The sequence below is a fragment of the Lemur catta genome, chromosome 1 (assembly GCF_020740605.2).
Source record: "Lemur catta isolate mLemCat1 chromosome 1, mLemCat1.pri, whole genome shotgun sequence".
Taxonomy (NCBI): domain Eukaryota; kingdom Metazoa; phylum Chordata; class Mammalia; order Primates; family Lemuridae; genus Lemur; species Lemur catta.
Window position 1 is genome coordinate 281,107,897 of NC_059128.1, and position 21,976 is coordinate 281,129,872.

Here is a 21,976-nt window from a genome sequence, read left to right on the forward strand (position 1 = left end):
ACAAAAAAGAAAACCAAATTGATTCCCCCCCCACCCCTTCACTGACGGCACTCATCCTAATTAACAACGAAAGAAGATCAAATCGAGGACCCGGTTTCTAATGGGAAAGAAAGGTGTGCGAACGTGACTGAAGTTTCCCCGCCCCCAAATCAATGTTCCCTTTCAATTCACAAATCGGCTGATTTCCCCCCTCCCCGTTTTCTTTCTTGACTCTTGTGTGATAGAACTTCCAGCCAGAAGGTTGAATGAGTCCCCCATGCACTTTGTAGAAAATCAGTAAAAATGCAATAGCCTGTGAAGATCATAAAACTGGACTTCTTTCCCAAAAAATCAGATGCCCAGGCAGATGGAGCTCACACTCAGACAGAAAAAAAGCAGGAGAGTCTTTGCACTGTCTGTGGTTTCAGTATTTTCTCTTTTTTTTTTAATATATTTTGGCAATTTTCTTTAATTATAAATATTGGAATTCCGTAAAAAAAAGGTAGCTTTGATTGAATTGTTTAAATTGTATTTACAACCACGGTCCAGTCATGCTGTTTGTTATACCAGGGTGTACGACTTTGCGTAGGGGTTGTTCCCTTTCAAATGGCCCCGAGAGTCGAGCAGCGATTCCTGGGAGCTGCTCATTTTAGCTGCCTGTCCCAGCTCTGCCCCCTCTCGCTGAGGTAATGTGGCCACGGCCCCCGGCTGCCTCGCCTGTCCTTCTCTCGTGGAGGAGGTGGAAGAGGAGGCTTCCATCGGGATGGGCTCAAGGACCGTGGGGCGCTTCAGGGTCCGACTTTTCTGAGGTTCCAGGCACGCCTGTCCTAAACTCAGGTCCCTGCTGGTGCCTGGACCACCTCGATTTAATAAAAAGTCCATTCTAAGGTATGGAGGCAAATGTATGAGGTCACCTGGAAACAAACACAGAGCAATTAGTTGGTTTCTTCATTTGGCAAATGCACGCAGAGGTGGAAATGCCACTGTGACAGGGGCATTTTCCAAGACACCTCGACAGAGCCCACCACAAAGATGGGTAGAATTGTCCCCGTACCTCTCCCTGGGCACAGGAAGGGCTCACTTCCCTACCGTGCACTAACTTAGGCTCTTCGATGTCATACTTGAACCAGAGAAATGGAGGTAACAAAAGTCTTCAAAATACCACAATTGAAAAAAATATATATCAAAGGCTACAACAGTGTCCACTGGGTACAAACTGGGATGGACTGAAGCCGGCATGTGACTTGGGATACCGGGAGGGCACAGGGTGTGAGGAGAGAGCCAGGGGTGCTGAGGAAAGCATCGCGGAGAGCTGGCACTAGTCTTGGCAAGTCTACAAAACCACGTGACCTTGGCCAGCCACTGGTTATGGGTATCTGTGATGGCGTTGAAAACACCTCTTCATCAGGCCTTGCCTACCTGCTACCCTCCTCCTTGTGTCTCTTCTGTGCTGTGTACAGAGGTAACAACAGCTTAGAGGAGCTGTTAAGCAGAGTATTGGTATTTCTACTCCCTTCTCAACATCCCTCACTCTGGCCTCTCTGGTGCCATGGAAACGGACCCTCAGGTCTCCTTCAGGAACACCTGCTGCAGGGGGACAGATCGCTGATGGTCTCCAGCTGCATCCCCCAAACGCCGAGCCTACCCTTCCTCTGGGCTGCTCCCAGCCAGGGACGAGCACGACAGGGTCCCCTGCAGATCACTGCCCAGCACGGACTTGCTCACATGTGATGTGTGCCCAGTGGTCTTGCTGCAGCCGTCTCAGAAGAACATTACAGCCTGAGGCTCTTCCTGCCCAAACCCAACAGGTGTCAGACCCGAGTTGTGGTCCCTGGATGCCCTCTGACTCCTCCTGCTGCCTGTCTCTCTATGCTTCACAAGAGTTTCCCTAAGTTTCCCCAAGGAACCCCTTGCACAGCTAATCTGCCCAACACGTGGTTCTTGGAAAACCTGACCTGACACAGATTCTATCAGCATCAACTATTAGAATCGTTCTTTTGAAGGTTGACTATGACCTCTGAGTGCTAAATTCTACAGTTTCTTCTTGGTCCTCATCCTACTTGTATTATCACAACATTTAATGCTGTTGATACTTTTGTTCTGGGCACTCTGAGTTGCCGTGGCCCTGTGGTCTCCTGGTCTCTTCCTGTGTCCCCGACGGCCACTTCTCACTTCCCTTCCTGGATCTGTTTCTCTATCTACCTCCTAAATACAGAGTTTTCCAGGTGGCCTGCTCTCAGCTCTCTCTCGAGGGGCTTGGCTGCTTGTGGCATCTCTTTATAAACAACTCTCACATCTACCTTTTCCATTTTGCTCTCCTTTCTGAATTTCAGAGGCTTTGCTAGGAATTTACACGAGTGTCTGTCCATCCTGAATTTTGAACATCATGGTCTACAAACTCAGCTCATGAAGGCCAGCCTCCAGGCCCCCTCATCCCCAAATGCTGCTCTCACCTGCGTGCCGATCTCTAGTAATGTCTGCGCCCTCCTTCCATCCTTGAAACCTTGGCGTCCTCATTGACACCTTCCTCTTCAGGTTAATTCTACTGCAAAATATCTCTGCACTCCTTTTTATTTCCATCTTCTTGGCCCTGGTTCACCGTTTTATTGCATCCCATCACCCCCTGAAATGCTTGAGCACAGTTAGGGCCCAGCACTAGATGCACTTTGCAACCAACACTGGTCAGCTTGAGCTGGGCTGACCCTGGATCTGAGTTTCTGCTATTTTAGTACAGACAGCGCACGTTCTCTGGCCCAGTGCATCCACAGTTCCCACTTCAAGGCACGTAGACAAGGGGTATTTGTGCAGCACACTGGAATGAACGCAGGGGGCCCTTCCTGGCCATCTCGGCACCTGAGGGACCCACCTGCTTGGCACATCTGTAACTGATGGCATACCAGGTGAGAAGCTCTGGCTAGAGGATGGGCTGGGGGCACACAGTCCTGGGGCCAAGAGCCCAGGGAGGAGGAGGTGCAGGGGGAGAGATGCAATGATGGCCTGAGCTCAGGGGCAGATGTGGGATGTAGAGGGAAACGAAATCACGAGAAATGAAGGAGGCCCGAGGAAGATGCCTTCAGAATTGATGACAAGTGGAAGTGGTGAAGCAGAAAGAAGGGTTGGGGTGACTCCTTCCGGGTTCTAAACTCAGGAAACTGGGGGGACAGTAGAACTGTTAACTGTGCAAGGATTCATAGGGGAAAAGTCATATTTTGATGGCAAAGACAAGGGTTTTGGTTTCAGATGTGTTGAGTCTGATGTGGTTGGGGGACATCCAAGAGGAGGTACCTAGTAGGCATTTTAATCATAATAATACATCTCTAGCACAATGCATGGCTCACTTTCTGAATCTAAAACAACTGAAAATTCTTATATTTTTTTGCTGCAAAATATTCCCTACTTTCCTTATTCTCCTATTGGCTCATAGCAGCCAATCAAGCCTTCTTTGTCTAGGCCTTGGACTCTGAAGGTACAGGGCTGGGGTTTGCAAGACCACCTGCACCACATGAAGGCTGCCATTGGCCAGCTGCCATGCTAACAGGGCAATGGAAGTGACGTGTGATTAAAGCCTAGAACCTTAGAAAACGCCTACAAGTTTACCCACTCACAGAGAATAACCAGTATAACAGAAGGAAAGGACTACTAGAGGGTATAAGAGCACTAGAAATAAATAAAACCCAGGCAAGCACTGAAAAATGCATCTCATACAATTTAAGTGAGCATAAGACTTTCCAAAATGCTCTTACTTTTCTTAACATTTTCTTCCCAGGACAAGAGGGACGGTGACCTTATTCTTGGGAAATTTACCAAATGATTTGCATGTCCTTGCGTTATTACATTGCCATGCCACTGGGTATTATTTACGATTCAGAAATTCACTTAGCATTTTCTCATTGGCTTTTTCAGGATGTCATTATTCTATTATTCGATGCTGGGTAGTTATATGATTTCATTAAGAACTACAGCATGTAATTTGCCAAAATGACCCCAGTGACGCTTTGGGTTTGGCTCAGTGAAATCAAAGGCACTCTAATTGAATGTTGGCTTTATGAGGCCAACTAGATCAAAAGGAAGTCCAACAATAAGTACCTAGAAAATAAATTGGCCATAAAACTCTTATAGAAAGAAATTACGTAATTTGGCATTCTCGTGAAAAGGATTTTGGTAACTTGATGCATCTGGACCTTGGCTTAAAGAAATGATGGCATGAGGCTTGCCATTACAGACTCTGATGTTGAGGGTTCAGGAACATCACCATGTCAGCTTTGTTCCTGACAGATGCGAGTATTTAATTCTTAAACCTTTATGACACTGTATGGCATTGAAAATTATTGATATTCATTTATGAATATAAATATTCATGGATATTTATGGATATAGTCTTCAATTTTCTCTCTCTAGGGGTTAACTATTTATAAACAAATGTCACGAGAGCATTAACAGAGCTGTCATTAAGAAATAAATCAGAAAATTCTTTTGTAATCTGAAGGTCATCTTGCATGTGAATCAATACACACTAACTGACCAATTTTGAAATTTGTGTATTTAAATATATCTGATTTCCTACAGGTGATTATCTGTCATTATTTTTTAAGAGTACAGTAAATAAATTATATTAATTTGCTTTTTTACTTATTTACATGAGTAATATCATTTTTATCATGTTCAAATATCTGAGAAAATGTGAAAGACATTTACCTCCAGGATTATTTCAGAATGTAGGTCAAGAATGCCTCCTGCTGCTTCTGAGACCCAACTCAATCAAGAGCACTTGGCATATTTGTAATGTGTTGTAACAGATTTGGGGATAAATCTCTATTCCAGCAACTCCCCATTGAATGCACAGGGCTTATTAAACCCCTAAAAAGCAACAGCATCTTGGTCCCAGCTGGATTACAGAATGCTCAGGGCTTAGGTTGGACGGAACAAACGTATTTGAAATCAAAAGACAAGGCTCACAATATCTGCATCCTGCCTTCAGGGGCTCCCTGGATGTAGTGATCCAGGGGTTCAAGTAGCTCAAATACAGATTGGTGAGGAATGAAAATCGTCCATAATGGAAACAGCCCAGTGTTACATCTTTGCAGACAAGGACTCCTTGTGTTTGCGTACTGCAGGTCTGCCGAATATCTCTGAGCACCCAATATCCCTGAGTGATCAGTTGTCAGGCAAAGCTTTGTGAAGTTGTAGGGTGCTCTCATTAGCTCCCTTAGACAGTGTGTGTTTCCTGATTAGCACCCAAAGCAGCCCCTCTGAGCGTGTGCATGCTGAAAATGAGCTCTCGCAGGAATTCACACATTCGTGGGGAAGAAAGCACCGCAGTGATCAGTGGTAAGCTTTGCCCATTACAATCCCAGCCCATGTGCTCGTCTGAGACCCGCTGGGGAGCTGGAGTCTCTAGTGGCCTGGGCATTTCCTGTGTTCTTCAGATGCCTACACGTGCCAGGACAACGCACGCAATCACTGCTTCAGGAAGAGACGTGAAGTGGGAGACGGCAGATGTTGGAGCGACGGCTTTTCTCATCACCCCCACCCTGCCCTCCACCTGCCTGTGTCACGTGGGAACCTCGACTCCAGCTGTGGTGATGAGGAGTAGAGGTCAGGATGACATTGCCTGCATTTGTCTGACTGGTATAGATGTGGGCTCAGTTTCCTTATCCATAAAATGGGAATAATAGCAGAATCTACCATCCAGGGCTATGGTGAAGATTTAATTAGATAATGTACGTAAAACTTTACCTGGGTGAGGGGATCTGTCTCCACCGGCCTTTACAGTTTGGTCCAGCCCTCCCCAGCTGACCCGCCCCTGGCATGGAGTGACACGCCCCATAGCTAATCGGCCAGGACCTTCTTGAGTTCTCCCACGCATCTGAACATAGCAGTGACCTCCGAGAAGTTCAAGGATCCTTTCTGCTTTGAACTGCAGAGTCACCACATGGGGTCACCACACCATGGGTGCTCACCTCCAGCAGGTACACCTACCCTCAGCATCCTTGTGTGCTAAATCCGTCTGCCACGTGCACCACCGTAACCGAAGTCCACTCTTGGTACTCTGTTTCCAGTAAAACCACCTACAGTGGAATTCACTAACATTTTTGGTAATGATTTGCACACTCTATTATGTTACTTCCTCCTCTTTGCTTCCCTGTGGCTCACATTTCTCCTCCTCTCCTCTTCCTTTCCTCCTTCCTCTCTGTCTCTCCTTTCTCTCTCTCTTCTCTGCCTCTTTCTTTCTTTTTTGCTTGTTTCCTTGATTTCTTTCTTTCTATTTTGTTTCCCTGGTGCTGCAACTTCTATCCATAAAATCACAGGCAAATAGAAGGCAAAGACACAGGTAGGAGAGGGATAAGGAGAGAGAAAGGAGGGAAAATCAGACCAGAAAAGCAGTGGGACTCAGCCCACCTTGTGACAGCGAGAGGGGCTGGCCTGGCCTCCCCCGTGTGCCTCCTCCCCCTGCTCACCAACTGCCTGACTCCCAGCTCCTTCCCGGCCGGCTGAACACAGCTCAAGCCTCCTTCCCAAACCCAGCCTGAATACAGAGGCCAACAGAGTCCCACCTGGGCCTTCGGGACAAGGTCCACCTGCTGATTTTGTGGGTTGTACCTGCACATCTGCACACCCTGAGCCCATGTGCTCTGCCCCCGAGGCCCAAGGCCTTGGAGTGAGAGGCATGCAGTGAGGGCTACAGGAGGTGGGGACACCTGTGGGGAGGGGAGAGCTCTGAGGACTGAGTTCAGAGTTGAGATGCTGGGGCAGATGGGTGCCAGAGGAGGTTGAGGTGGATGGGGCAGGAGGGTGGCTGGGGGATCAGAGAGACGGAAACATGCACACACACACACACACACACACACACACACAAACATGCACAGGGTGGCAGAAGGAAAGAAACAGGCCATGCAGATCTATGGAGAGATGAAACTAGACACAAAAAGTCACAAATAGAGAACAGCAGATGGAAAAAGGGAACCTGGGAACTGAACCCCACGAACAGTGGTAAAAAGCAGTGGAGAGAGGGAGAGAGGCCCCAGAGAGGTGGGCATGATGACAATACACGTGCGTTACCGACGATGAAACAGCCCTCAGGGAGCCCTAGGGGTTCCAGTGCCCAAGAGCAGCCAGCAGCCTGCCCTCCCTGGGGCGCCCGATTCCCATCCAGGCAGACAGACCCGAGCTGTGCCTGTCACTGCCCTGCGGGAGGGAGCCGGGCTCGGTTCTGACTCCTGCCTGGCGGGGTGAGGACGATGTGGCCACTGTTGCCATGTTATGCCTGATTCCTGGACATAACACTTCCTTCTCATCCTCCTGCCACTGCCCTCGGGGACCTCTAGTGCCACTGTTTCTGAAATTTCTGATTTCTCCCCCGTCCCTAACCACTCTGCATCATTAACACCCCACCCCTGCCTGAGCCAGTGCAGATTCCCCTGCCATCCCCACACCCACCTGCAATTCGTGCACAGAGCTGGCCACCCCCCACTATGGCCACCTCTGAGCCACAGCTGGCTGATGGTGTAAAAACTGCTGGATTAATCCTGCCCCATTTTAGCTGAAAAACAGAAATGCAAGGCCTCCAGAACTTTCTCAATGTATTCAGATTCATACACAGTTTGAATGTATTTCAGCTTTGGGAGAAGGATGGCAAAATCAATACTGAAACAGAACAAGAATGAATCAATTCAGAAAATCTATAACGTGTGTGCATCCCATTCATCCATCCTCAAGCAATGGCTCCTGCCTGTGCCACACACTGCACCAAGGGAAGGTGTCCGAAGATCAGATGGGTGGTTCCCCCCGAGGGTGATTTTGGCCCCTAGGGGACACGTGGAGATGTCTGAAGACATGTTTGGTTGTCATGGCGGGAGGGGGCTGCTACTGGTATCTGTGGGTCCGAGGCCAGGGATGCCGCTCAGCATCCTGCAGTGCATAGGACGCCCCCCCACAAAGCACTCTCCCGCCGGAGATAGGAACTTTGCTGCCGTGGAGAAACCCTAGTTTAGATGATCAAAGTTCGTATCTCCAAGTGGATCCTCATTTCACTTTCATTTTACTTACAAAATGTTGAATTCAACCAGGATAAGGAATTGTACTCTTCAACCTTAGAATGCTAGTTCATGAGGAGTTATGGACTCAGATTTTGGAAGAAAATAAGGGATGGTGAAATAAGAACGGTGATCAGAAGAAAATAAGAACGGTGGTCAGAAGACAAAACCCAAAGTCTTTCTCCTTCTGCACCTGATGAGGTGGGAGCTGATCACGATGGGAAGAGCACTAGTCAGAGAACTCTGCGCTGAAATCCTGCCTCTGCCTCCGGACGGTGCTGTGACCCTCGGAGCCTTCATGCCCTCGTCTCATCCCAGATGAAAGGGGAGAGATACTTTGTAAGGACACCTTTAAGGCTAAAAGGGTCGTTCTTATGCTCTGAGCTATCTCACCTATGAAAACTGGGTAAGTACATCTACATTGGACATTTGGGGACAAATGTGGAACACATGAATGCATTTGTGGGGGCCCACTATTCCCAGGCACTTTGCAATACCTGTCTTCCTCCTCCTGAACAATACTTTGCTAGTCAGAATCTGTGAACACGAGCATCTGTTTTCCCAAGTTCGTGTGGAGTGAAAGCGAATCACAGTCCTTAGGGGCTTGAATCTCCTCCGGGAACACATAAAAAAGAACTTTCATCAGTTTCTAACAAGGTTTGACATCTATGCTTGGATGGAGCTGGATATTGATGCAAAAGTTAGAAGCAAAGGAAGAGTTCTTGAGTTCTAGCAATTTCAGTGAAAACCAGAGAGATCCGACTTGCAACAATGCTGCAATGTCAAAGAGCTCAAAGGTGAGCGTGGCGTCCGTCCATACCAGAGGCAGACGCTTTAGTTTAATATTAATGTCGCAGCATGGTAATGAAAACTAGTAAATGAATCCCTCTTGGTAAATGAATCTTCACTCCCAAACAGCAACCAGGAAAAACTCTCAATAAATAATGTGAGATGGATATCAGAGGTCCATGTACACGGATGCTGTTACCATTCTTGGCTTGTACTTAGGAGGCTTCATGTATTTTTAAGAGCTCATCAATATTGTGATCCTCCTACTTGCTGGTGAACTTTAAAAACCGCACCGAGGTATGAAAGTAGGGCTTTGAGTTTGTTGCAGCTCACGAGTCTTCTGAAAGAAAGTAGTTCTGAATAAAAGCAGGGTTAGAAAAATCTTCCTGGATTTTAGACAAGCTTAGAACTCGTTAGCAGGGATTTTGGAGCACCTGCTGGGGAAGGATCCATTAGGTTCAAAGACAGATGCAGGTCCCACATGAGACCCCTGAAGAAACACACATTGGGGGCCACCCCAAGCAGAACCCTGGCTGGGGGCTGGTCCCTGCTCTGGCATGACGCTGGCAGACCCGTCTCAACAGCCCTGTAATCATCCCAAGGAAGGAGCTGTGTTAGGCTGGAGCTGAGAGGATGCCGGAGAGAGGAAATGTGCATTTGTGGGGCTGTGGGAGGCCAGAGGGATGGAGGCTGGAAACCAGGGGCCAAGGCTGTTGGGGAGACAGGACTGATCCCCCGAGTCCTGGAGGTCTCTAGCCTGAGATCAGTGGGAAGCCATGGGGCGGGGGCTACATGTGACAGGGTTGGCTCTATCAGTTGAGGCGATGGCTCGTTTTTTCCTTGCGTGGCAAACAGGATGCGTTGGAACTTGGTGCTGGCAGTGTCCATACAGGACCTCGTCGGACGGTGATGGTCTTTGCTGTCTTCTTCTTACCTTTTTGCGTATTCCCTGGACCTTCATGTTGCTTTGGTTTGTCACGACATCTCACTGGGCTATGTGTGTGTGTGTGTGTGGGGGGGGGCGTGGTGTGCTGCCTTCCATGAGCTGAGCATTGTATTATTTCTTGATTTCTTGGACCTTCTCAAGATTTACCTATTGTGTCATCACATCCTTTGTGTCCCTTTGCCTCTCACAGGCCTTCCTTGGCCATCCTTTCCAAAATACCCCCCCTGGATTTTATCCCCTTCCTTGATTTAGTTCCCTTCCCAGCGCTGAGCATGATCTGAAACTATACTCCTTGTTTGCTTGCTTAGTGTCTGTCTCCTTTCCAGCAATGTGAGCTCCTTCGAGGTGGGGTCTCTGTGGGTCTTGTCTATCGCTGCACCCCCAGCTCCTAAAGCAGGGCCAGTTGTTCGGGGGGGCCACTCAACAAATGTCTGCCAGAGGAAGACAGGGAAGCAGGGAGGTTGGGAAGGAAGGAGCAGGGCTCTCTCTGGAAGGGCAGAGCACAGACCCATGCAGTGTAAACGTGTGTGCACCCATGCAGGTGTGTGCTTATGTGCCCATGAACATGTGCACGTGTGTGCACATATGCCCATGCATGTGTACTTGTGTATGTGTGTGCCCATGTGCATATGTGTAGGCATCAAAGACACTTGCATTGGAAAGGAGGCCCCTTCCACAGCCCTTAGAATAACACTCATGATAGAAATTTCAAAATGGAATGTTAGTGATGTGCAAGAGAGGAAGAGGATGCCAGCCTCAAGGCTTGGGCCCCAGCTGCCTGACCCAAAGGAGAAGGAGGAGGAGGAGACACGATTGCTCGAGAGAAATGATGTGTGAAGCTTTGAGTTGGGAGCAGCAGTCTGAGCCAATGTTCCTGCTGGGAGCAGATCTCGAGTCCTCAGGTGGTGAGAGAGATTCAGATACGTGAAGTTGTGGTTATTTAGCACTGAAGATGTCTAGAGTCTAATTTTGATTCAAGAGCCACTGAGAACAAGGAGGCCAACATTAGCCAGGACAGCACCGACCTGTAGAGAGGTAAGCTCTCCTTCAGGGAAGGGCTCCTGCAGGTAAGGGGTCCTGCAGATAAGGGCTCTTGGCCTCTCTGATTTCTGGAGCCCACCTCTCATTCTCCATCCTCATTTATTAAACACACACACTCAGGAGAGAGTGATGTACAAGATGAATGGATCCTAAAATTAAAATCCAATAACTGCTTCAAATAACTGGTTATTCAGTGAATCAACAAGTTGGCATGAAGCAGTGAGTAAGCATTTCTGCCTGGAAAACCTCAAGTGCGTTAGTCTAGGGAGGGGCTGAGCTGCATAACTTTAAGGCTGGGCCCCAGAGAGCACAAGTGCAGAGCTCCAAAGGGGCTGACACGTGCCCCACTGCTTGCGGGCCAGGCTGCACTGGGGTGCATATTTGAAGCTTTAAGAGATGCAATGGCATCTTGATTACCAAGGATAAACATCATGAATAAAGAAGAAGCTGTAATCCAAGAGTGTTAGAAACTGGCTCAAAACGCTACCCGAAACCAAGAATGGATATTGGAAGCTCCCTTGACCCAGAGGAAGAAAAGCTGTTAAGCTTTCCAGTTATTTTTTAGAGGAACAGAGAGTTTTGTTTATTTTTGCTTGTTTTCTGTTTTTAAAGATGGAATGGTCATTGCTTATTGAAGACAAGATGGTCACATGATTAGCATTTTATGTTATGTACAAGTTCTAAAAATGCAGCAAGTTCAAAGCTAGATTCTGATGTCTGCCTTGTGTATAGCCATCCACCATTCACAGAGGAGCACCCCTTTATCTGTTGACGAGATTTCCTTTTGATTTGTAAAGGGCAAGAACTGAAAATAAATCACTGAAAGCTGAAAATGGAGCAGACTTAAATGTTCTCTTGTATTTGACTAATCATTTCTAATAACTGAAATATTATAACCAATTGGTTAGTCTTGTGATTATCACAACCATAATATATTCATTCATTCAATCATGTTTATAAAGCACCTACTATGTACCAGACACAGTGCTGCATATATATACATATATATATATATATACATATAAATATATATATAAATACTATTAAATCATTTAAAAATATCTCTTGAACACTAACTATGTGACTACCAGGTAATTGCTAGGCCCTGGGAAAGACATATGCAGATGAGTAAGGCATGTTTTCTGTTTTCCTGGAGCCACAATCTGGCCAAGTTCATGTAACTCGGTCCTGATTTGTAGAGAATTTAAAAGTTTGGGACTGTGACTACTGGTTCTAAAGATAGAAAAAAGAAAAACAGGTAAGAGAAAAAAAGAGTCAACCAAAAGAAGAAGAGCTAATAGTGAGTACAGAGGGATCCAGAGATTCTGAAAACTGTGAACAGAAACAGATAGTGACTGAGACTATGTAGAACCAAGAGGGTGCACAGGTAGAGAATGTGATTTAAAAGCACAGGGCTGGATGTGTGGCTCACACCTGTAATCCCAGGTGTGATTTGGGAGGCCGAGGAGTTCTAAACCAGCCTGAGCAACATAGTGAGAACCTATCTCTACAAAAAAAAAAAAAAAAAAAAAAATTAGCTAGGCAGTCTGGGTGACAGAGAGAGACTCTGTCTCTAAAATAAATAAATGAATGAATAAATAAATTTAAAAATTTCAAAAGCAAAGCTCAAGAAGCTGCTAATTTTGACACAGCCTCTAGTCAGCAGGATAATAAATTGCAACCTTGTGTTTTGTGCCCAATGTTGAATTAAGTTGCATTATAAAGGAGCAACAGAAAGGCTTTCAAAGGCTGAAATATTTTTCTAAAGCATTGGTCCCCAACCTTTTTGGCACCAGGGACGGGTTTCATGGAAGACAATTTTTCAATAGACCAGGGTTAGGGTAGGGGGATGGTTTCAGTATGATTCAAGCACATCACATTTATTGTGCAGTCAAACCTCTCTGCTAATGATAATCTGTATTTGCAGCCACTCCCCAGCACTAGCATCACCGCCTCAGCTCCACCTCAGATCATCAGGCATTAGATTCTCATAAGGAGCGAGCAACCTAGATCCCTCCCATGCAGTTATAGTAGGGTTCGAGCTCCCATGAGAAGCTAATGCTGCCGCTGATCTGGACAGGAGGTGGAGCTTATGCGGTGATGTCAGCGATGGGGAGCGGCTGCAAATACAGGTGAAGCTTCACTCACTGCCTGCTGCTGACCTCCTGCTGTGTGGCCTGGCTCCTGACAGTACTAACAGCACTTGTCCCCAGCCTGGGGGGTGGGGACCGCAGCTCTAAAGTTTATCAAATGTTCCATAATGATATGGTCATCTAGGGTAGATGAAACAAAGTTTGTAGATATTAGAACTCATATTGATTTAAGAAATTATTCATATCTATAATTTAAAAATCATTTTACTCTAAATAGTATATTAAGGCAATAGTAACTTAGCTGTGATCTTTCAGTTGTTCAAATGGATCCAGGCAACAATGCCAGGAACAAAGTCCAACTTTTTAAAAAGTGTCAATCCAGCCATATGAACAACATGCCATCAGAAAGAAGCTCCAAACCTTTAAGTATTTAAAGGCCGGCACAAAGAGGATGGTCACTCAACCTAGAAGCTCATTTATGCTCTAAATCACACACGAAGGGGAAATGGTGACCATGTCGTCTTAGGAGGAAGCACAAAGCACTAAACTGGGTGACATGAGAATGAGGTAGGTGCCTTCCGGGACTTCCAAGGCCACTGGAGGAAAATGAAAGCAGGCAGTTGGGGGAGGGGTGGCAGCACACCTGGATTCCCCATGGATTCCAACAACCGCCTCCAGGAGGCAACAACAGAAACGACTCACATGGCCGGGCACTGTCTCTGCAGCCGCTTCACATGCACTATGCCACCTGTGTCTTACACACCCCAGTAGTAGGCACCAATGTCATGCCCATTTTACAGATGCAGCAATGAAGCCAAGCAAGGCTAAACAACATGCCCCAGGCTCATTTTCTCCTCTCCCGTCCTCTTCACCTTCAGGCTGAACAGCCACAGAAAACCACAGCAATTATCCTGGGTTTTTCTGCATTTGCCTTGCAAATCAATGCCAATTCCACCAAAAACCTTGAAATATTGTAAAAACACCCATAAATAACAGCTCGTCCTGTCTTTTGCCCTAAGGGGGTAGACAGAAGGAGAATAAATGAAGCCGTCATGCTTTATTGTAAGCTGGCCTGAATCTTGAGTCAGTTTGGAAGATTACTTGCTGGACAGACAATTCTTATTTTATATATTTTCATGCATTTATAAGGCTCATTTCAGCTGGGCCTTATGCCATAAAAACCCAAGGGAATCACTGTAATTCAAAAATGAAGATAAATTTTTGAAATGGAACCAACACAATAGTTCAGAAAATGGATAAAATGAGAAATAAAACTGAATTCAACAAGATTGGATAGGTCAGTCCATGAAGAAAAGTCTACAGGCAGCTATTTCAGGGTGGAAAAGGAAAAGTGATTACTCCAGTGGGAACTCCAACTGACCACCAGGTGTTGGATTCACTCTGAAGATGTGTTTTATTTGCCCTGTATAAAGGTTTCCAAATACCCCAGCCAACACTTAAGAACTTGAGTTTTCATATACAACAAAAGTTGCCGGCTTCTCTTAAAACACTGACCCATCCTAGGCCCGTCATTTCAAGTTGAGATTAACTGGCAGAGCCTTCTGGAACCTTTTCCTTTAGACACCCATGGCCTCTGCAATGGCCATGTCTCCACCGCCACTGTGACCCTGCTTCCCGAACTCTTCACTCATTTCCATTACCTGCCAGGCCCTGCAGACCTTAGAGTTTGCAGCTGTGCTCAAGTTGAAGAACGAACTACCAGCTGACCTAACATTAGCCCATGACTGACCTTCATGCGGCCAAGTTCGAAACACTGGCTACCGGGAAGACCTCTCTCCTTTCAAAAGCCCTCATCGCAGCAACTTTAAAATACAACCTGCACATTTTTGACACTCATCAGCAGGGGTGTCTCCTTCTCTTGATTCTGGGCTCCCTGGGCTCCGTGACTGCTTATGCAACAGAATATGGCAGAAATGACGCTGTGTCATTTCAGAGCCAAACTGAAGAAACTGCCAATTTCCGCAGACTGTGTCTTGGGGTACTTGCTGTTAGGACCAAGCCACCATGCTATGAGGAAGCTCAAGCCACCTTGTGGGGGGCTGGCACAGGGAGGACACAGCCAGGTCAGTGAGCCGCTTCCCTGACTGAGCCTCCCCAGCTTGCTGTCCTCACTGGGCCCTGACCAGATTTCAGATTCATAAACAAAATGAGTGATTGCTGTTGTTTTAAGCCAACACACTTTTGGAAGGTTTGTTATGTAGCAATCAATAACCCGAACATCCACTCGGTCTGAACACTGAGAAGGGCTTTCGTAGCACACAGGTGTGAATGAGGAAGATGCAGTTCCCCACAGGACAGTCCCTACACTGTCTCTCACCTGGCCGATGTGCCTTTGGAACTGCCATGTTCATCACTCGTCCTCCATCCTGAGGTTTGGGGGGAGATGCAGTGAACCTGCAGATCCCCGATTCTGAAGGGGTGCTGGAGGTCAGACTGTCTGTGTACTCGTTTGTCCCTGCCGTCAACTGTTCGGATGACGTGTCTGAGATGAAGCACTCTGTGATGGTGAACTTGGCGTGCCTCAGTTGTTCTTCCATCTTGGCGTGTTCGTAAGCCCTGGCCAGTTCTTCGTAGGTGGAGGAGGCACTTTCTGTGGAGACCATGCTGCTCCTTGCTCGATCTACACCAGGAAAAAGAAAAATTAGGGTGGATGAGTCATCATCACAAAATTGAACCAACTCAATGACCCTTACTGGCTTGTGGCTATTTCTTCCAGATCACCGTGGGATCTGGCAGGAGTTCCGGCTTTTCGTTAGAGGGCTCTGCCCCTGCCACTCTGAGGTCAGCTTCATAAGCCTCAGCAAATTCAGCTCAGGGAGTCTGTTTCAACTGACTCACTGGAGTCAGATGTCCCCAGCCTGGGACATTTCCATAAATAAGTAATGCATCTTCCTTAAAAAATTCTGCTTTTAGTGGAACCAGTTGGGGATGCAATGTAAATGAACTGCAGCCGCCCTCCCTGTGCTGACTTGCAAATCAATCTGTGCCATGGAGACTCTGTAATTGGCATGAATGATTTGGGCTCTGCAGTTCAGCTCCTCGGGGCTTGGCTTGGGAAGGAAGAAGCGATGATGCCTAGAAGTGAAGATGTGACTTGGCATGGAACTCGGCCACTGGGCAGAATGGTCTTTGATCCCTGGGACTCACCCTTTGCTGTTGCCACCCTTTATGGGGACTAGGAAACAGCCAGGACAAAAACCGGTGCCAATTTGTGCCTTTGAACTGGGCCACATCATCTTGGCCAGAGAGATCTCTGCATTTTAAAGCCACTAAAAAGTTTTGAAATCACCTCTATGGAACTCTGAGACTCTGCTCAGAGAAATAACAGCCATAAAAATAAATTCATAGGCCAACGCTCCACCTTTGGAACACTGTTTTTGAAGTATATCATCAAGAACAAAAGAAAAATGAGTATTAAAATTTCCTACAGCTATTAGGTTCAGATATAATTTCTTTTCAAAATTTAAGGGGGGGCGGGGTTTGGCAACCCGGTGCTATTCTTAGGCCCTGTCTTCTCTCTGAAGTGAAATCGAGGTGGTTGATGGCATAGACTAGAAGACTTACCTTATAATCAACCCCTGTTTAATTGTCAAACGGATCAGCCTGTGTTCCCTATAGAGGGTCTGTGACCTCGTCATGTCACTGCAAGTGCAGTGTCTTAATCCTGGAGAGGGTGGTGGGTCAGACGCCCTCACAGTGTAATCAGCAATTATTGCAATCGTGTGGGTGAAAATTTAAAACTGTCTCTATTTCTCCCAGCAGGGTAGGAAGCGAGAGGAGAGACAGCAGCCTGGCGCTGCGGTTCAGGACACCTGCAGAATACATAAACGTTTTGGTTTGGGTTTGCAGAATTCACCAGGCCCTGTATGAAGCAAAGACTATACGGTTGTGTTGGTAACTGTTAGCTAAACAGATTAACAATTTGAAAGTGACGTCTCAAAGAGAATAAGTGGAGGAAAGGAAGCCCTTTCTCCCCTCCTCCAAGGAGCCATATCCCGAGGGACCGAGACGGAAGCGTGCAGGGTCATACCTGTGTCTTGCGAGGGGCTGACGCTGTAGCTGTCGCTCTCCTTGTCTACCGACCCCGCAGCCCTGGGCGTGGGCAGCCTCCAGTCTGTGGTGAGCGTGTGTGTGGAGATGGTGGGGTGGGGTCTGTTGAGCGTCCACTGGCTGGCATAGCGGTTTCTCGCTGTGGGCCCCGCCTTTGCGTTCCTCCTGGTGGTGGGATCTGCGGAGGGCCAAGAATCACGTCTGTCTTTGTCTCCAGAGCAGCGTGGCCAGCGGGAGTGAGCATTGAGGGCGGCTCTGCCCACCCAGCCCTTCCCACCCGCCCCAGCCCCCGCGAAGCTGACCCTGACTTTTCCCGCATGGAGTATGCTTTCCCTCTGCCTATGTCCCGAAAACCTTCACCTGGTACTTATGTATATAAACCATGCTGTAGGAGAAAGAACACTATATTTGGATTCAGAAATTATAGATTTGAGCCTTGCTCTTGGCGCTTAATAGTTTTGTCACGCCATAGACATCATTTGAACTTTCTGGGAATGACCATCTGCTGTAAAACAAGGGAGCTCTGTCGTGTGTCCTAACATGGCTTTCTTTCCAAAGTTCTTCTTCCTTGAAGCGTGCTTATGAATGATCATGTTCCCTCAAAAGATATTTCATGTCCTAACCCCCAGTAGCTCAGGATGCGATCTTATTTGGAAATAGGGTCATTGTCGATGTAATTAGTTAAGATGAGGTCATACAGGAATAGGGTGGGCCCTTCATCTGATAGGACTGGCGTCCTTATAAGAAGAGGAGATGGGCTCGGGGTGGGGGAGGCAGAGAACTGCAGGGCGGTGGAGGCAGAGACAGAAGTGTTACAGTTGCAAGCAAATAAATTTCTGTTCTGTGAAGCCACTCAGCTTGTGATACTTTGTTACAGCAGCTCTAGGAAACTAATATGTGTGTCTCCTGTGTTACTGTTGCCTTATGTTTACTCATTGTTTCAATTATGACTGTTGTATTTCCTAAATTGAAAGTTGCCAGAGCAGAGGGACCAAACCCCTTTGTCTGAAACTGTCTAATCGCTCTGCATATGGTAGCACATCTCTTCAATGGAATTGTCTGAACTGCAACAAAGACATTATGAATTATTTAATATGGAGAATAAAGGGTTAAGCTGGTACCAGATGACTTTTACTTTCTCTAGATCTGAGACAAAGGAAGCAAGGCCACGCAGTGGACCAAGTTCTTGGCTCAACACTTCGGTGAGTGAAGAAGAAGGATATTCTACCAGCAGAGTAGGCCTCCACATTGCCTGTTCTGGAATTCTGTGGAGAAGGTGAGAGGTTCCATTACCCGGAATGACTTTTCTGAGGCTTCATCCTGAAAGTGACATAAAATACTGGATGGGTCTTTCCCACCTTTGAATTCTCTGCTTCTCAGAGGGGAATTTTATGCAGTTCTCTTTCAAAATGGTCTGGCCACTTCTAAATACAGCAGTGTATTTGCTGCTCAGCTGTCATGAAGTTGCAAAGGAGTCAAACCAAGAGGGCTGGCCTGTGACATGCTTGCACTGACTTATGTACGTGCTCTCATGGGCCTGGAAGTCTCCCCAGGGCAGGGCCAGTGGTATTCCTCTCTGGATCCACCCACAGAGCCTGCAGTAATCCCTGGCATACAGAGAAGTGGCGCAGCTATTACATGATAAAAAAGAAAACCCACCCCTTCTGCCTTCCAGTCCAGAGAGTGCCTGTTACTTCACACCTGGCTTCATCCTGGGCATCTGAGGTTTCTACTGCAGTGTCTGAATGACAACAGCTTGTTTATAATTCCATGTCAGGACACGAGAGGCTGACACTGAAAAGTGGCGAAATGGCTTTCTTTTTAAATAGAAGATTTTCTTCCTTGCAAGTTTTTAGTTATTGTTCTTTGAACCTCATCTATCATTCTATGATGCTGGAGAGGAATGCTAAGATGACAGTCAAATAGGTATATTTTAAGATTTCCTGGATCATCAAAATACTTGGTATCAGTGTATATTCTCTGGGGCATTGATTTTAAAACACATTTCATCCCTTATTTGCAAAATTCCACAGAAGACTTTATTGGAATATTTTTTGTGCCTCAATTAGAATGTAAATGAGTTATGCTGGAGCTCTCTAGACAACAAGGTGTGAATGATAACGGTGTTTCTTCACTGAAATGCTAGGAGAGAGGGCCTCAAAGAGATAAGAAGACAATATTCTGGGTAGGAGGCTAAATGTCTTCCAGGCACTATCCACTTCATAAGTGGAGCTTGTTATTTAAATGCTAATGAATCTTTTCCAGGAAATTACCCACCCCCTTACATAAGTTTCCAGGGTTCTCATTTTTACTCTTCTTTAAGTTTCTTGCAACTACAACTGTAGATCATTTTGAGCAAGTTTACCTCTGGCATGGATACTTGGGGGGCAAGGGGGTTTGATAGTCATGCTTCAAGGATACAATTATTTCCTCGAACACCCCAAACCCTCACCCGTGTTTCCTCTCCTTGAGCTCACCCCCTTGGTGGGGCAGAAATCTTCACTCCCTCAGTCCCTTTCCTAGTTGTGATCACCCTATTTGGAAAATTCCCTGGGAAAATGGCACGTGTCAGTCTCTATTCAAAGCCAGAACTCTTTTCAAGTTAATTTTACTCATTATCTCTTTTTTCCTAGATGAGGACAGTTTTGCCAGTGGCCTGATAATGTTGAAAATATAGGTCATGATATTATTTCCTTGAACCACAGCCTGCAGGTCTGTTCTGCACTGAACAAGCATCCTAGAGTCAAAAGTGTCTCAATATGTAGAATACCGGGGTACTTGACACATTTCTTTAATAATCAGGTTTTTGGAGCCATTGCTTTGTACCTGAACTGAACTCTGCTGTATCATAGTTTCTGAGATAGCAGCTAAAATAAAATTTTTACTTGGATTCCCCTGGGTAGGTTCCTTTGTGTAACTCACTAGCTCATCTCCTAAGCAAATAAATGCTGGGATTTACTGCCCGTGCATGGAAAGGATTTTGTTAGGCTCCTCAACATTCTAACATAAATAAAACCTGGTGATTAAGCATCATGCTTGCTAAACGGCTGCTAAGTTAGAGGGTAAGTGATATAAATAGTCCTTGGCCTTTCAACATGGGGTCTGGACCCGAATTAAGCTTCTGCTCACTGAATCAAATTATTTTAATTATCCTGAATTTGGGATAAGAGAGGATTTTGTGGATAATAGGGTTACAAAACATGTCATGTGTGCTGTGATCACAGTATTAATCTGCTTTCATCCCCTGCTATTGGTTTCCAGATCTTGTAGATGCTGAGGCCTCAGCTTTACATAATGAGTTCACCAGTTGTCCCATAGAAAGGATGAAACTGGCAGGCCTGAACATTCCCTCATTTAACTAACAAATATTTACCAAGAGCTTATTACACACCGGACAGCTGGACGCACCTCGTCCACACCAGGTATTTCCCCCTGGTACTATCTCCAGTACCTTTCTCGATGATAGTAGTATAGTATTTTTCAAAGTCTCAACAATAAAGTTTTAATCTGTGTTGTAAGCTCCTGTTACTTAATGTGCATACATGTGAAGTGTAATCTTTAGTTGATCTTTAGCCATATCTAAAGGATATGTCATCCTTTACATAGTATCCTCTCTACTTACTGGTACCGCAGAGTGGCTGAGGGTCAGAGATTTGGCACCAGCTTGCCTGGGCTTGTGGTCCGTTTCTCTACTCACTGGCTGTATAACTGGCCAAGTGACCTCATTGGATGTGCCTAATTTCCTCCTCTGTGAGACTGAGTGGCGGCACCACCCACCCTTAGAGCTGTTGTGTGAGTTCAGTGAGATTAACTTGCTACAGCACCGGCCACGGTGGCAGGGCTCAATAAACCGTGGTTCACCTTGCCCATGGCTCCTGCACAGCAAACACTGGGCCAGGGACAGAGCACAACCTGAACTTACTGGGATAAAGGAGACAGGAGATTTAGTGGGTTGCTCAGGATGACTGAAGATTCAATTTAGAGGGTTTAACAAACAAACACCCATTAAAAATCATAAAATAAGATGCTAGAGAATGTTTGTGATGCAGAAAGGAGCTGAATAGTGGAGGTATTAAGAGCGGGAACTATGTCCTATTCCTTTCCCAGCTCAGTGCTATATATATCATGAGTGCTTGGTAAATGCTCTCGGCATGGATGAATGAATGAATGAATAAATGACTTCCAGGTAAATATGACCAAAAAAAAGTCAAGACTAGTACTTATTACTTCGTATAAGGTCTTCAAACCTTTTGCAAGTAGAAAAGTTGACTTAAGCCCTCCTAGGTAGTGGTCTTGCGGGGAAGCCTCTGCAGAGTGTGCCAGCACAGATGACATGCACGTTAAAAGAGACACCTCTCACGGGGGGAGACACATGTCCACCCAGATGACCAGGTATCTCAGAAGATGGAGAACAGACAGAGGGGAATAAAAGTGATTGCCCAAGTCCTGTTTAAGCTACTCCACATCCTTCCTTTTCTATTCCCACTGCTCAGCTCTCAGAATTTGCTAGTTGATCAATGTTTACTTACTGAATGGCTACTGTGTGTCAGACACTGTGGCTGGTGTTGGGGATAAGGACATAAATACAGTGCCAGTTTTCAAGTGGGACCACAATCTGCAGGACAGACAGGGAAGTAAACACCACAGCAGACACAGCCAAGGGATGTGTTTTCACACATTGACACAGACAAACAGCAAATTGTTGTGATTTCTCCCATCCTCATAAGAATTTGTTGCAACCCTTTGGCAAACTAATAAATGCTTAGAAACATAACTTCCACAGTGCAATCATTCTAGTGTACAAACAACATATTTTAGATGCTCTTATTAAGAATAAAGAATTCCTGCAATGATAACAGTTCTAACATACAAGATAGAATAATAACATCTTTTGTAGTTGAGAAAATAGAGGATATGAATGAATCTCTTCAAATATGACAAACTGCAGGGAGAAGAACCTGCTCCTGGGACTGAGTTAACACAGGTGTTAACACCTGGACAGAGGTGACAAGCTCTGGGGCACC

General features: G+C 46.2%; 1 protein-coding gene across 1 annotated transcript in view; it reads right to left on the bottom strand.

The window, feature by feature from the left end:
* Positions 1-397: 397 nt before the first annotated feature.
* DSCAM (DS cell adhesion molecule) overlaps positions 398-21,976 on the bottom strand; it is a 718,109-nt gene continuing 696,530 nt past the window's right edge. Inside the window, exons 31-33 of the mRNA XM_045558333.1 lie at positions 16,933-17,130; positions 15,220-15,522; positions 398-893 (exon numbers count right to left, since the gene is read on the bottom strand). Of these exons, the coding sequence (XP_045414289.1) occupies positions 541-893; positions 15,220-15,522; positions 16,933-17,130 (854 nt within the window). The 3' untranslated portion in view covers positions 398-540. The remainder of the gene's footprint in view (positions 894-15,219; positions 15,523-16,932; positions 17,131-21,976) is intronic.